At 39.2% G+C, this 17,000-nt stretch overlaps 1 protein-coding gene across 1 annotated transcript in view; it reads left to right on the forward strand.

The window, feature by feature from the left end:
- NT5DC1 (5'-nucleotidase domain containing 1) overlaps window positions 1–8,501 on the forward strand; it is a 148,780-nt gene extending 140,279 nt beyond the window's left edge. Inside the window, exon 12 of the mRNA XM_032184212.1 lies at window positions 6,556–8,501. Within this exon, the coding sequence (XP_032040103.1) occupies window positions 6,556–6,674 (119 nt within the window). The 3' untranslated portion in view covers window positions 6,675–8,501. The remainder of the gene's footprint in view (window positions 1–6,555) is intronic.
- The last annotated feature ends 8,499 nt before the right edge of the window (window positions 8,502–17,000 follow it).

Genomic DNA, 17,000 nt, shown 5'->3' on the forward strand with positions numbered 1-17,000 from the left:
AGCTATCAAGTATTTGAAAGACTGCTTTGACTAGAATGGAATTTTACATGACCTGCAATCTCACATATATTAAAAAAAGAAAAATGTTGCTGGAAACCTTTATGTACCCTGGATTGTTGCCTAACCTATTCCCTCTGGATTAAGATGGAAATGCATTGAAAAGAACAATGTAGGCTTTGTCTTCACTGCTTATAAAGCTTAGTGTGTGTATTTGTTTGGCTTTTTACCTTTAGGAAAGCAATGTTTTTCACCCATCCTGAGGGAAAAAAATAGGGAAATAAACCATTTGTTTTACAGGACAGGGAAACGTGACAACGCTAATCCAAATATAGACAGTGAGGATGATAGCTGTGTTTGCCTCAAAATGAGAGTACATTGGCTTATCATCACCACATTTTATCTTCATATAGCTCTCGTGCCTTTACAGTCTTAAAATGCAACTTAGTTCTTTTCCTTCATCAGAAATGCCTGTCCGGTCAAACAACTCCTTGTTTTCAGGCTACCTGCTTTGGCTTACAACAGAAGCCCTTACCACCTGTTGTACATCCAGGATGTCATTCCAACAAATTACCTAAGTGAACTTTTCAGGAAAAGACTAACACCTGCTAGTGGGATCTCAGTGTTCTCTTAAGATTATTTTTTTTAGGTTTCTTCATCTAGATAGTTAAGAACATTATAGTCTAATATTTTGATCACTTCCAGATCAAACAAATATCTACACAGGACTATTCTGTCAAAGGATCTCCAAAACTCACCATTTAAACTAAAACAGCAAAGGAATTTCCAAGGTTTTTTTTCCCTGCATACTTTACCAGGCTCAGATGCGAGTTCAGTGCATGCTGTGCACACATCAGTTTTGCTCAAGCAGGGGTCAATGTCCCTCAGCCATAAGGTTGACCCAAAGTAACATGAATCATTACTCTTCTGAAAATTGCAGTCAAACTACACACCACAAGCAATCACAACAGTCAAGGTGGGAAGGTCTTTCCAGCACCATGTTGCTGATTTCTCCCCAACACTCTGCCAGTAAAGCTTCTGCTTCACATTTCCGAGCAGCTGGCCACCAGTAATTTCTCCAGGTTCACTATCTTCCACATTAGATGAGATAAAACAGCAACCTGGAATAACCCTGGATAGCAGCACAACCCTGGATAGCTTCTTTAGGCCAAGGGCATGCTACAAATGTCCACTGACAGAGCAGCAGACATAGTCTTCAACCAATACACCTGTGTTGGCAAAAGCTATTAAACAGGGGTAAGTAAAGCAGCAAATCTGCACTTTCACTAAGATCAGTATTAGTCTTTATTCATAGATGCTCAGGAATAAACTGTACTGGCTCACATAGCCCTTTGCAAGTGCCTGCTGTTTCCAAACTCAGAAGTTTTATCACCTTCCTTCTCTAGAATATGCCTCTGCTGCCAGCCCTCCCATTTCCCAAAGACATGCAGAGATGCTCTCCATCCTACACCTCCTCTTCCTCCTCTCTTAACAGTCACAGAGTATGCAAACAGCATCAGTGACTTTCATGTAATTGGTAGAAAGAATTCTGACCTCAGGAATGGGGAAGCATTATGTTAATACAGCAAACATCTGATCTCCTGTTTAGGAAAATCAGCCTTGGAAATTTTGCTAAAAATAGCTGCTATCTGTTAAATATAATTGTGACCTTGTTTTGGTTTTGTTTTTTTTCTTTTTGTTGTTAGTACACTCCCACTCCCTCCCTCACATACTCGGGTCTTGCTGCAAGTGCTGTTTTGATTATTATAAAATAGAAATAGGTCAAGAGATAGAAATATTTAATATTTTTAAAAAGACCCTATACCTGTTACAGTTTACCTACAGGGCGGCAAGTCACAGAGTAGTTCACTTGACAGCACAGCCTGTAGCAGTTGTGCTTATTCTTCTGTTAAGAAATTATTTTAGAAATTGTTATCAATAAGAAAATATTTTCCTTTTTCTTCAACAGTAATTTTAAAAATACAATAAAAGTTTTATGGGAAAGTTCCTAAGCTAGTGCAAATTACTGGAATTCCTATAAAAGCAAGAGAATTAATACTGGTTGATGAAGTGACCCTATAGCTATACCATCTGCATGCTGAGCCATGTTGTCGAGCTCTGTGTTCACTTTTACATTTGCTTTGTCACAATTAAGCAGTTTAAAGGTTTTTAAAGTTAAAACTCGGGTATTGCTGAAGAGGTTTTTGTTTTCCTTCCTGTGTCTTTTCCGTGGTAACAATCAGGAGAGCATATCTGGACTCAGTTAAGAATACAGTCCTCCTGTTTACTATGAGATTTCTGCAGCGCTTGGCTCCAGCCCTGCCGACTGACCTCCAGGAAGGGAGGGGAGTGGGGAGTTCTGCAGGGCTTCGCACACGTCACGGGGACGCTGCTATGGTGTCATGATTAAAAAATGTTGCTCTCCTTTTGCTGGTCAATATTGCGAAATGCTTGATGACATTTCTTCCGTGTGTTTTGGGAGAATTCTGTTTCAGTCTTGGACTGTGCTTTTAATAGGAAAAAATATCTTCCACCTAAAGAGCTTAGTTGAGATTATATGCGTTTCACGTATTATTTATTCAAGTAAATCTCAAAAAAAGAAAAAAGATTAGACGTGAGTACTGAGTTTATCAAGCAGGCCTATGTCTGGATTAGATTATAGTTGTCTTCCAGTCAGTTACTCAAATATTTTCCTGATCACTCATCTAGAATATTACGTTTTCCCTTCTTCTTGTGGTTTCCTCTTCCTTCCTTGTGGCTACAACTCTAATTTTTCTTCCAATAAAAGCTTTTGGCATTCATTCATTGGCTTACACTAACCAAATAGCACACAGACACTGAGACATTGTCAACTTAGTAAGTATGAAATAAATCTATCCATATCACCTAAGAACATGTGTGAATATGGATATGCATAAACATCAGAGCACAGTGTTGTAATTAATGCCACTTAATAGCTGGATCTTAATAATTGGAATACAGCATCTTAGTAACTGGAATTGGCCTGGCAGTGGCTACTGTTCAAACGTCATCATTGACATTTTATTTACACCAAGGCTGCTGGAGTCCTGCAAGCAAGGTAGGGCTGGGTAGGAGTCCTTTGGTGACCTTTTGTGGTCAGGCTAGGCATGCAACCCATGAACACTGCCCAAGTCATTGGAAAATGCTAGGAGCTCTGCCTGAGTGTTGCAAAGGCAACCAACCAGTGTTCATCACTCAGTTACACTCAGGCTCTGGTGTGGGAGGAAAGAAATTCAGGAGGGTACATCTAGTAACTAAAATTGCTGTAGATATAGAAACATAGACCTTGAGAACCTCCATGCGTGGCTTTTAGGAAGCTTGGCTCCAAAAGTGAGTATCCTATTTGTCTTAGGAACAAAATGTGGCTTGTGGAATTACCAACAAATGACAGAAAATTTCCAGGATTTCGGTCCCCACCCAGTCTCTTTGAGTAAAGTCAGTTAGTTCTTTCTTCCAACCTCAATCTGTTTAGTTTGTTTGGGTCTGATTTTTGTTTTCCTAGGTGAGCAGCAATAGTAGATGAATTTTGTGCTGACTCCATTATCAGTGTAGGTTAGCACTGATCAGAGCCCCATTGTAAGAGAGGACCGGGTACATCACCTGTTCCTAATTTGCAGCTCTCCCTCAGGGCTGGATGAGAAGGGGGTGCTAAAGTGTAAAGGTCTGCCAGGACAGCAGTAGTTGTGAGTATGTATGGTAGCAGAACCTGAAGAAATTTACTGGCAAAACCACTGGGAAATCAGCCATTTTGGAAATAAGCACCTGTTTGGGGTTTTGTTTGTTTGTTTTTGTTGTTGTTTTAACTGAGATTTGTTTTATTATCAAATGCTGTTTTGTTTTATTTTGTTGTATTAAGCTGTGGCCTATGCATGCCTTTCGGTTTAGCAAAACTGAGATGCTCAATTCTTCTGAGTGTCATCAGTGATAATATAAAATAAAACTCGATACAAAATTAATTGCAAAATACAAATGTCCAGGAGGCAAACTCTTTACTGTAGTTCCTTGTAGATGAGCCAGTACTGCTGAAATTAGTGTTACGATTGCCACTTACGTCCAGAGAAGTTGGACTGAGCTTTCATGTACAATTCACGTGAGACCTTTGCCTTCCAAGGCAACAGCAATTTATTTGCAGTTGCAGAGTTTTTAAAGAACTTACTCTAAAAGAGCTTACAGCACTCTTTATCAGTGACATTTTCTGGATTTCCCTTTTTTCTTAAATTTTACATATCCCCAGTAAAATTCATCTTTTTTCTTTCCCTGTCTATTTATCTTTCTTCCTCACTGTGTATTATTTATAGCCACTAGGACTCCAAGTACATATTTCTGGGTCAGTCTATGGCTTTCTCATAAATATATCACACTGAAATAAAGCAATAGTATGAAACGTTCCATCCTCAGGGGCAAAACAGATGCAGCAGATGCAGCAAATGAAATAATTGACAAAAAGAAACCTGGAAATACAGGAAGATTTCCCTGCGTTTGTGACAAAATCTGCTTAATGGGTGAAAAATAGTATCAGTTTTATGCTTCACATAACTTTCAGTGGTACCTTAGACAATGTTGTTGAATATGGATACCTTCTGTTCATTTTCCAGAATCATCTTCCTCAGACAAAAACAATATTTAAATGGACAGACTGGGTTTTGAATATGTAAAAACGTGATTATGCTCAGTCGGGGTCTTGTGCATTGTATATACAATTTATTCGGTGTTTAAGTTGATTGTTTAAAGCTAGTTTACCATAACATACCGACAAAATTACCATTTTGATCCAACTTCTTCCTTTCTTAGATTAGATATAAGGAAGAAATTCTTTACTTGGAGAGTGGTGAGGCACTGGCACAGGTCGCCCAGAGAGGTTGTGGATGCCCCATCCCTGGAGGTGTTCAAAGCCAGGCTGGACGAGGCAGCCTGGACTGGGTAGCCTGATCTAGTGGGTGGCATCCCTGCCCATGGCAGGGCAGTTGGAACTAAATGGTCTTTAAGGCCTCTTCCAACCCAAACCATTCTGTGATTCTGTGATTCTTCAACATAAGCAAACCTGTAGCACATCTGGCCCATTTATGTTGCTTTGCTTAAACTACTTTTGGGAGACTCCAGACTGCTAGTATAAAAAGATAGTGAACGCTTTTTTTAAGAGAATAATTGTATGGCATTTAATTTTTATACAGACTCAGCAGTTGGTAACATCACTGGGCCCTCAGTATGCTAAAAACATCTGCTTGTTCTGCCATGCTCAGAAAGGGCTCTAGAGAATCCTTTGACTAAGACAGATGAGATAATGTACTTCTTTGACAAGTTGAAGTAGCCCACTTAATAAAGTGTAATTCACTTGCAATCAACTCTCCTCCCATTCCTACTTTATTCCAGACTGAATCTGATATATCAGCTGAATCTAAATACTGATTTATTTGCTTTAGCTGTATTTAATATGGTCTTAAAGTTGCAGATCTGGATGCTAACCTGGTGTCTGCATATGAGTTGCTGGTGAAACAGAGCTAAACTTCCTGTTGTTTCTGCCAAAACTTCTAAGATTGTATTTTTCTGTTTCACAAAAGCAGCTTAGTGCAAAAAATATTATAGCATGTAGTAACTGGATACCATCAGCCCAAATGTATTCCAAATAACAAATAACAAAAACAACAACAGCAAAAAAAAAAAAAAAAAAAAAAAAAAAAAAAGATCAGACTTAGCAGGGAACTATGCTTTTTTTTTTTTTTTTTTTCATTTACTAGGAGTGTAACTTGAATATGGTTAAATAAAGTTTTATTTGTGTGTGTATGTGTGTTTTTTAATTTGGTTTCTTGAGCTTTGAATAAGAGGTAAGTATGAGAAGTATCAGTTTCCTGGCTATAAAGGGAAGAGGGGGAGGTCACTGCTGGCAGTAAAGACTTTAAAAAAAAAAATACAGAAAAGAAAGCTTTGACTGTTCAGAACTATTTAAATGCATTCAGTGTTTTTTTATGGACTGGAAGTGATGAGTATGCCGAGTTACAAGTGCACATTTCTAGGAACATTTGACACAAACTGATGGTGTTAACAGTGGATGGCAAGAAAGTTCAAGAGTGGGTGCCTTTTGGGAATCTTGCTACAATAGTCCAACACACACACAAAATAAAAATAAAAAATAATAATAAAAAAAGGTTTAAATGTAGCCCACATGAGTAGACTGCTGAGATAAAAGAGAAGGTAACTTGAAGAACTTGAAACTGCTTTAGTGGGAAAATTCCATCTCGGCTAATGAAGAATTTTGTTTAATTCTTAAGCATTGGTCTAATCATTTTAATCATTTTCTATGACTAGCATTATTTCAGCAATGAAGGAGCTGAATACCCTTTACTGCAGTTGAGTAAACTCTGAAAGTCTTTGGACAGATGAAGATGTCAAATAAATATGTAATCATGCAATCTGATTGAGTTCTAATACCTTGAGCAAACAGCTCAAGGGCTTAAGAAACGCTGCTGTTCACTCTAGGCTTATTTTTTATGTGATATGGACTGTGCTGCTAATCAGATGTGGTATATTTCTATCTTTCAGATTTACCACTGGATTATAGATTTACACGATTTTCCTCAAATAGCTCAGCAACTTCTGGGTACTATCCAAGCCCTCCAAGAGCCCTGCTGACAAGTGAGGAGTCAGTGACTATGAAATAGGTTGTTGGCTTTTCTTAAATAACCCTGTGGTCCTTTCTTAACTGCTATCAAGTGCTAATTGGTGAAAATGGTGTTTGATGCTTCATAAAATGGAATGATGGATTAAAGCAGACTGCTGTGTAGACTTGTGTTTCCCTTGTTTCTCTAATCCAGCTGGGACAGATGAGCGATGCCTACTTCACTGTAAATCCCCTTACCACCACTACCTTTCAACAGAGTTATTGGCTTTTTCCATGCACTGCCCAAATGCTTTAAGAGAAAAAATCTGTTAATAACTTGTCCCAAGTTACATTCTAAATTTTCAAGGGTATTTCTGTGCTATGGCTATTCACGGTGGTGCTGTTGCTGCTGTAAGTCTCAGGAAAGACATGAAATTAGACCCTCAACCATATCCCATTAAGAGTTACATTGGAGAGCCCAGGTTATCGCAATAGATCAATGTTTTTGCAAGCTCTGATGAATTTATTTTCTCGCTATCTGAATAAAGAAGAAAAGTACTGTGACTATTCTTGGAGGTATGGAAATACTGAGGCCTAAAGAGAAAAACACATCACAGCCAAAAAGACTTGAACGCAATTTTGGCAGATAAATACAGAATTATAGTCCTGAAAGCCTTGGACATATGCTTTGTATTCCTGAAAGTGCCTAACCACTATTTCAGCAGTAAGGTACTCTACGTGACTCCTCTTTCTCTAGCCTCCAATACCTCAATGTCAGAGCTGTTCTGCAGAATAAGGGAAACCCACGTCCAGTACCCTTTTCAGCTGGAGTTGCCTCAAAGCCACATTTTCCACCTTCCTGGAAAATCCTTCTGAGAGTAGGAAGGACAGAGCACCAAGCTGCCTCCATCTGCCTTTGTTAAGTGCAGCCTAAGCCCAGAAGAGAAGCGAGACTCAAGGCATAGGCTGAATATGTGTTTTCTTATCAGCTCATTAAGACAAGCAGGCATCCTGTTTTCTGTGGATTCATTCCAAAGACATGGTTCTCCAACATCTTGATCAGGGAGCCTTCGGCACATAGCAGAGGGTGGTTGGTGCAAAAATGTGTCCAACACATTTGCTTAGTCAGCAGTTTGGTCCAGGAAAACTAAAGTGGCAAAATTTTGAATGCATTTCCCTCCAAGTTTAAAGAACAATGCACAGAAACTTTTTTCTTTGCTTCAAGAAAAGCCCACAGTAAGAGGCTACTTTCTTAGGCCCATAAAATTCTCAGAATGGATTTGACTTGTAGTAACTCCTAACTTGTGTCATCAAAGGTCACTATTTTTGCAGCTTCACCAGTTAAAGTATTTTATATGAGGAGTGGACACAAACACCATTCTGCCTCATTTCAGAGATAACAGTCTTTGTTTCCATATTTTTTCCTACCTTTGTTTCACTTATATAGGGATGTTGTTTTAAAATTCCTGCATATTTACGAGTGATATGCAACTTTTCCAGTCTAACAGTTAGCACTGTTTTTCAAAAGGGAAAAATAAAACAGTTGGGAAAGAAAAATTGAGGAAAATTTTCTTTAAACAAGGTGGGTGAGGAAGGAAAATGAAAGTGTCATTCCTCCTCATAAACAATAGCCTGAAAATGTTTGACTTAAGAAAGTAACAATAAGTAAAATGCTTGTGTTTATTTTGAAATATTTAAATTAGCGTCAACATCTTGGGCTACAAATCTGGCTCGAGATAAGAGTATGATTTGCACAGAACAGATCTCAGATTAAAATCTCAGATCCCTGATTATAGAATAATTTGAAGTTCTGACCTGAATTAAGTAATCCTTTGCAAATAATTTCTAACCATGTTGCAATCCAAACCAATATTGTGTACCCTTATGCTTTTGTTGTTCTGAATTTGAAATTGATTTTTAGAGTTTTTTTTTTTTCCTTTTTTTTTTTTAAAGAAAATTAATTAAAATTTCATGCCTAACAAAATGAAAACCAGCTAATTCCCTGGTTCCTGGCATCTCACTTTTTTTTTTTTTTTTTTTCTTTTTTAATAGAAAGGTGACAGATACTAAGTCTGAACACAAGCCTCATTAGCAAAAATAAATATTCGGACTTAGCTGTGCAGTGGCAGAACCTGCTTAGGTCCAATGCTGTCACTTCCATTTTTATTTCCTGCCAGAAGGATCACTCACTAACAGAGAAAGAGGTTAACAATAAATGGCTACTGTAAGCATAACTCCACGTGTCTGAGGTTGCAGAAAGTTAGGAAAAATAGCTGAAGTGTTTGCCAAAAAAAAAAAAAATCTGAGTTCCTATGAAATCAGTACTTAAGAACTCTTATTGAAGATTCTTATTAAAGAATCTCAAAAGATATTACAGGTCTTATTACAAAGCCTTCCAAAATGAATCAGAACATTTTGGTTTAGATTGAATGAAAAGGTTTCATAAAGCCAGACAATTTTTCTGGTTTTATTTGCGTCCCAGTATTTTTTGTCTCAGCTACCAGCTTGAAAAGTTGCCATTTGCTCAGTAGTGCTGATGAAGAGAGGCCTGGATGCCCAAGCATCTACAGGAGCGAAGGCTGGCAAAGGGGGACCTCCAGGAGGGCCACTGGTGCTGCGGTGACTGGGCAGCTCTTGGGAATGGATCTGGCATGGAGACCAGCGAGAAGAAACGCTGACAGCAGAAAAATTGGTAAAGCTGACCACATTGATCAAGACACTGCAAAGACATAACCTTTGCTTCTTCTTTCTCTCTTTTTTTTATTTTATTTTTTTTTATTTTTTCAATTTGAACACTTGGAAATCTCATACATATTTTCTTGTATTCTGCTGAGAGACACCATTGACAGAAAGATGGCTGAAGTGCCTGCAAAAGTATCTTAACTCTTGGCAGGGAGATGTAAAGTTGAAAAGATTCATTAAACTCAACATGTCTGTTTATATAGCTTTGAAAGACAGTTTGGCTTAAAACCTGAAATTGCTAACAATTCTCTTTTGGCATCTGCTTTTGGTACATGTCGCAACTTTAAAATAAAGAGAATTTATTTCTGAAAAAAAAAAAAAATATATATATATATATGTATATGTGTGTGTGTGTTTTCTGAATTTACTTTATAGCTGAACAGCAAAAAGAAAAAAGGGGGACTAGGTCATTCTAGGTCAGTGCTGCAGCCTCCAACAAAGCCAAACTTGACCTACTCAAAATAACAGATAAGTAAATCAAACAAAATCTGGTATAAATTAATACCTGTAATAAAGTAATACCTTTAGTACCAATAAGAAACTTTTGCTTTGATATAGAGCAAAGTCCAGAGTAAGCATTTCCTGAACAGGACTTGATCCCGGAAACTAAAGACTTCTTAATCCCCTGCGAGTAAAAGTTAAACAAACAAACGCAGATAGCTTATCTCTGTGGTAGACCCAGGGCACCACTAGACAAAGCTGAGGCTGCTGGAGGCTCTTTACCTTGGCTGAGTCCCACAGCTGCCCAAAGCCCAAGGCAGCAGTTCCTCTGGAATTCCCAGGAAAATCTCTGCTTGGGTAAGCTGTGCTTGAGATAACGACGCTGACAGTAGGCACCAGAAAGCAGCAATCCTAAAACTGATTTAAACCTCCAAGTAGCAACTAGGTGTCACCCCAGTGGGCATGACAGCTAGAGACATAACCTACCTGGGGAAATACCATTAAACAGAGACATAATAACACAAAAAGAGGGGTTCTGATGCAGGTATGCAGTGGGCAGGTCTTTTGGGGTGCAGAAGGACTCCATCTGACTTCATCAGATCTGGCCACAACCAGGCTGTAGACCATGCAACCCTCAGTAAAGGCTGAGTTGCCACATACCACAACTGAGACTGCTCTAATTCAAACCCGTTCACTTCTGTTTTCCTGTGAAATGTCATTCTTCTGCAGAAGACTCAATTTGCTTTCCAGGAGTCCTAATATAACCTGAGGGAGGAGTAGGATAGGGCCTATAGCTATTGCCCTATCAAAACAAATAGTTTCCAACCTGGCATTGGAGGGGTTCTCTTTCCTGTGGTTGCACAGTCACATTTTCTTACTGTGTGGAATAATATGAATTAGTAATCATCCTTTCTTACCATCAATGTGACTCTACATTCCTCACAGTGGCGTTGTTTGAAAACTGCTTGACTGTGACTTGTCCAATCACATACCAAGCAAATATTGTAGCTTCAGCTTTTAAGTCTTTCCTCCTGGGGCAAAACATACATTAAATCATATCTAGTCAGATGGCAGCAGAGAGTAAGAACATAGAGATTTCTATGGAGGTGACAACAGTCAGAACATAATGGATGACCTTCGATGTCGATGTTCTTTTGCCACCAAAGAGAACAAAAATACAGTAAATGTAAAATGTGCTTTTGTACACAAATATTGATGTTTTATAGCAGAGAAAGTTCCTCAGAAAGTAAGGTTTAGAAATAAGGGCAGTACTATGCAAAAACAGTGATAATGGTGCAGCCACAGACATGTATTGTTAGCAGCCACCCAAGAACCACCCCTTCAAGCAGCTACACAGGCCCCCAGGAAAAGGCTCAATCCCATTGCCAGTCCTGTTTCCTAGAACTCTGTTTTCTGCAGTTCATACTAAGTGCAACATCAAATCTCCTCAGTGACTCACAGGAGAAAAAAAAAAAAAAAAAAAAAAAAAAAAAAAAAAAAAAAAACATACAATAAAAAAAAATTGAAGTTGTCTTCAGAAAGATTTCAGCAAAAGGAACAAATCCTGCTTTTCCATAACTGTTATAAATAGAAATGCTTACTTGAAAACTGAGCATGGATGAGGGCCAAAATAAGATGGAATCCAGGAAGTTAACAGACTTGGAGATTTCCAGCTCGAAAAGCTTGCCAACATCTTTACAGGGCAAAATCTGGGGATTCCTGTGTGCAGGTCAATGGACTAGTGTTGTGGCCAGCATGACTAGTCATTTTCTTGAATGTAGGACGAAGGTCTAAGGGAAATCTTTTCAGGATGAGCTGGGTACCCACAGCAGTTCTCTGACAAGCATGGCAAGACCACAGAGGTTTTGAAGCTGACCAGATGTCACAGTTCACAGAAGGGCAAACATCTGAATCACTGCGTCTAACTTCTGCCCCCACTGTAGCTAAACCGATTTAATCAAAACTGGGCTGAAAGTCCCTCGTGCTTCCCACTCACACTGCCAGAGTTCACACATCGTTCTCTCACACATGGTTATAACAGCTTTTAAATACTTGCACTGGGGTGAGAAGCCATCTGAGCCACTTCAAAACCATGTTATGCCTTCCATCCTTTTGCAAATTAGAGGGTGCAAGGCACAAAACGGCAGCTGTACAAGTAGAATAGCAGGCAGTGCACCCACCACAGATCAGATGGCCCAGACAGAGACAGTTCCCTCAGATGGGAAGACATTTATATTTCCAGTTGACTACTAAATGTTGAGTGATTGTATGAAACACTCGGTTTGATCTTCTCCTCTTAAAAGGTTGAAGAACTTGCAGTCCTTTAAGAGTGAAGAAAACAATCACAAAATATTCTACACTCTGTATACAGGATGTAAAAAAAGAAATATATATATATATATGTATTCTTGTCCAAGATTCATGAGTGGTATCCTGAGGGTATCTTTTGGGAAAACAAAAACAAATCCATTAACAATCAGTAGTGCTTGTTACATCACAACATAAATGCAACTCTGAAAACTGTGGCTCCATGTGCTTAATACATTTATAGTAAAAAGAAAAGGTCAACTTTTAAAGGCTCCACCAGATTTGAGGAATAAAAGTATCTAGGTGAATATAGTAACTCTTTTCTTGCCATATCTCAAAACAGTTCCTGAGAATTGCAGTTTTCTTGCAACATAGTTCCCTGGGGCCTAGGCCCACACTAAGAATTTAAGTGGGTGCTGAGCAATCTATAAATTATATTAATCCAGAGAAAGAAGATGACACCATAAATTTTGTGAAAAGAAAATGATGTTATGAAATGGAGAGACAACAACTGTTTGTCCTATACTGACACAAAACTTTAGAAATATCTACTGGAGGGCTGCTGTTGACACAGCTGCAGCGGTGTTGGAGATCAATAGCAGCAGAGAACTTTTCTGCCCATTTTCTCTGTCAAAGCCACCCAGAGAAAGGGCATGAATGCCCACGCATACTGACAGCAATTAAAGGCAAGGACTCCATGACCACAGAACCCAGAACCCAAGAGACTGAGGGAATTATCTGCATTGAACAGGAGGGTGGGAAGGGTTGTTTGTACTTTTTTTTTTTTTTTTTTTTTTTTCAGTTAAATAAACTCATCACTTTTAGGTAACAAGCAGGAAAATCTCTAGATCAGTAGTAAAAAACAACAACAACAACAACAAAAATGTGAATTTCAGAAAACAGATTTAATAACAACCATTAACATGACTGTAATTAAGTAGAGATTAAAATTACTGCAAAAAGCATGTGTATGTATGTATGTGTATATATATATATATATGTATATATAGTTGCTGGGCTCCATTATTAAGTTTTTTGTTATTACTAGTAGAATTATCTGTAAATAGAGTTCCTGAAATGAGTTTCTAATGCCTGTGTTTGTGTTTGATCCAATATCCCACCTTGGAGTCTTGGCAGTAACTGAGTCACAGCAAACCAAAGTGAGATGATTATGAAGACAAATGGGGATTCAGCAACAGCTCAAACGTAATCTCTAAGCCACACCTTTTTTGTTGACACATCTCTAGCAGTCAGGAGGAAGAGAGAGACATGGGAGCATGAAACGCAGGTTCTGGGGTTGGGGGGAAAAGTAGGCAACTTTTAAACATTTTTATGGATTCCAGCAGTTGTTTAGTTGTCTGCTTGGCTTTCCACATATCGGGTGACTCCATAAAATAGGTGGATTCAAGCTTTAAAAATTCCATTCATTGAAAACAGTGTGTTACAAATGGAAAACATTATTGCAACATATCTGGCATCCAGAGAGGGAGAATGTGGCTGTCGGCTCTCAGGGAGGACTGATGAAGCCTGTCTGTTGAAGGTTTCTCTTGGTATGAGCATTAATGGTTTGTTCTCCCCTGGGGACACTGCTCAGTTTATAACACTGCAGAAATTTGGAAGGAAAGATGTTGACATGTTGAGAAAGATCACACATTTGAGAACATAAAGTAACAAGTTCAGCTGAATGAAAAGCCATATGGTGCTGGTCCCCCCACTCCAGCCTGTTCTGATTGTCATAAGAGACAAGGAAGGGCAAGAGCTGAAGGAGCAGGACAGTGAGGGAACGTGGCAGCTGCTAGGCAGAGATAAACCTAAACACGATTGATGTCTACAGCAATGCAAAAGTGGTAAAACTGATATTGTCCTACAGTCACCATAATAGACTCTGCTGCTGTAAGGCAGACACCAGAAGATGCATCTCATTTTTTATTGGAAAGAGGTCTTCTCTGATGTTTGATAAAAAGCATTTGTCTATCTGCTTTACGGCTGCTATCTTCCAGAGATGTCTGAGGACCATGGGTCTGTCTCCACTCACCAGTGTTACCTCTCCTTGCTGAGGTTACTGGTATTGCATCTCCCCATTCACTAAGAAATCTGCAGGAATTTTTTCTGATCTGACTGTCTGCTGGCCTCAGGCTAAACCCGTCTGAACACATGGTGAGAGCTAGAAAGAAGGAAAGAAAGGAAATGTAAAGCAGAGAAAGATGTCCCATTTACATATGAGGAAGAGCTGTTTAGGAAACACAGCTGGTGCCTTCCCCTTCCAGCTACAGCACTGGTACTTTGGCCATGTAAAGGAGTAAAGATATCTGGGATAGAAAGAAGCATTTCCGGTGTGTAGATGTAGCAGAAGATGGAGGAAGGAGAAGCATTTATTGGTATTCTTCCAATCCCATGACTGTACCTGGCACATGATAGACCCTAAGAAGCACTTGGCTAGATGTTCCTGTGAAAAAAATTGCTTTGCACCACACTATGTGCGCCCTAACCAAAAAGGTGTCTTAGCAAGCTTAGAAAAGATTTCCAGATTTCCAATTCTTTCTGATTCTCAGGGCTGATTTCAGGCCACTCCTTTCAATTACTTAGTTTTGGACCTGTGTCTATTTCTGCCCATTGCCTGCACAGCGAGCCAGAGCCCCAAATCCCCAAGTAGTAAGTGGTATGAATCACGCAATACTCTCATAAACTTGAAGGACATAGTAGTAACAACTAAAACTGTCTGGTCCACACCCTGCCTGGAAAAGAGGACATAGCCAACATTCCCCCACATGAGTCTGCAATTAGGATAAGTTTTGAAAATTAGAGCTCCCTTCATGTGGCACTAATACTATCCAGGGGGAACCACTGGGCTAAGCAGCCCAGACCAAAGAGGGCAGGGTGAGCATTGTGCAAGGATGCAGATTTGCAATTCTGCAGTTCAGTGACAAGAAGAGGCTGGCCTTATGTTCTTGTACTAAAGATTTCAGCTCACAAGGCTGAGATCAGAAATCATCACATCTGAACATGAGAGCAGAAGGGAACACAAGGGTTACAGTTATAGGAAAATCAATTGTTTTGGGGAATTAGTGAAAGAATCTGGAGAATTCTGTATTTTTCTCTCTTTTCATTTGAAGAGTTTTGTCACTTAATAAGAAAAGTAGAAGTGTCTCTTAAATGGAAATTAGGGACTGAACACATCACACAGAATAGGACTTCATAGAGAGGGAGGTACTTAAAAAAAATAAAAAAAGAAAAACAGGAGAAGTGTTTATATAATAATAAAAGGAGAAGACTTGCTGTTGCATAGGCTTGGAAGGAAGAAAGATAAAAATGGCCAAGACTGTGTATGTGAAACAGACAGAAAAACATACAATTTCCCTCTGTAAGCTAGCATGTTCAGTCCTAAAAAAAGCAATGTCCCAACATTTTCACAACTAAGTAAGAACCAAAGGCTTTAAAATGTACGAATCATCAGCAGGCATTTCATGTCTCCTCCAGAAAGGGTGGGCCCTCCATCACTGGCTTCATGCCACCCTGCTATCTCCCTTTCTTGCTGCCGTAGCACAGCACTGGGGGTTGCTGCCCCTTCGCATCCTCCTGGGCAGTGCAGCAGTGAAATAAAGTGCTCCTTCCTTGTCTGCACCCAGCACCTTTCCCCTTCTCTCTGGGCTCTAAGCCAGCTGTCCACAGGATCATCTTGGAAACTGTCACTTCTCAAACATTATTTACTATGAGGGGAAAAAGGATAGATGTCAAAATCACTGGTGGACTTTTGGAAGACTTACATTTCATGCTTACGCATCTAAGACAGTGACTTCTCTGTGTGTTCACTAAAAAAAAAACTGTCATTCCTAGAATGGAGCTACCTCTACCATGTACATTTGGCTCATTCTCTAAGGCACCAGGCATTTCCTGTTCCTAGTAACATTGCTTGTCATAAAGGCCAAGGAAAAATAAATAAAGAGCATGTGACGTATGAGCAAAACCGTCTCTGACCTGAAGGGTTTTCAAACAATTTCCATGGAACATGCACTGCAGAACTAGCCAAGTCAATGGTCTTCAGCTCCAAAAGGTAAATATAACTCCTCTCCTAAATCCTTTATGGAGCAATGCCACCTGAAATGTCAATTTGTTATATGTTTCACTGTTGCATGATGTAACTTAAGGAAATGATAGCTACAAAATTTATTAATTGCAGTGGGATTTTTCTGAGAAGAGAAGGAGAAGGAGAAGGAGAAGGAGAAGGAGAAGGAGAAGGAGAAGGAGAAGGAGAAGGAGAAGGAGAAAGGAATAAACAATAAGGGTTTCTGATATCTGAGAGCAGAGAGGGAGCAAGACACTTCAGGGACAGAAGTACCATGAGAGTGAAAATCGTATGATGATATGTTACTGAGTCAATCATTTAAGCCAACTTTAGTGTTGGTGGTAAGAATAAGTAGCTCGGGGGCATGATTCATCATGTCTTAAAGATGTCCTAAACAGGTCAGACAAATTCTGTTCAAAAAGTACTTACTTTTCTCTGCAGTTATAAAGGGAGCCTAACGTGACTACATCAGAGGTAGTTTATTGGTCAACCATAGAACAAAAGCACATAACACATTTAATGTTTAAGGAAGGGTTAGATATATATCAGCCAGAATTTATGTTCCAGAAGCTTTATTGTTTAATTGTTTTACAATCATTTAATTGCCATAGATATATCATTTTGATATAGATATATCTATTGTCCATAGATATATCATTTTATCATTTTCTCCTTTCTGCCCTCAGCAACAAATTCACTGGTATGTGGCAAGGCTGGCACACCACAGAGAGAAGCCCAGCCTTAGCAGGGCAGGCTATAGCCACTGCTATAGAAGTGAAGGGCATAGTGTGGTGGTCTTACCGTGCTAGGCAGCTAAACACCACAACCGCTCTC

Source organism: Aythya fuligula, chromosome 3 (assembly GCF_009819795.1).
Source record: "Aythya fuligula isolate bAytFul2 chromosome 3, bAytFul2.pri, whole genome shotgun sequence".
NCBI classification, from domain to species: domain Eukaryota; kingdom Metazoa; phylum Chordata; class Aves; order Anseriformes; family Anatidae; genus Aythya; species Aythya fuligula.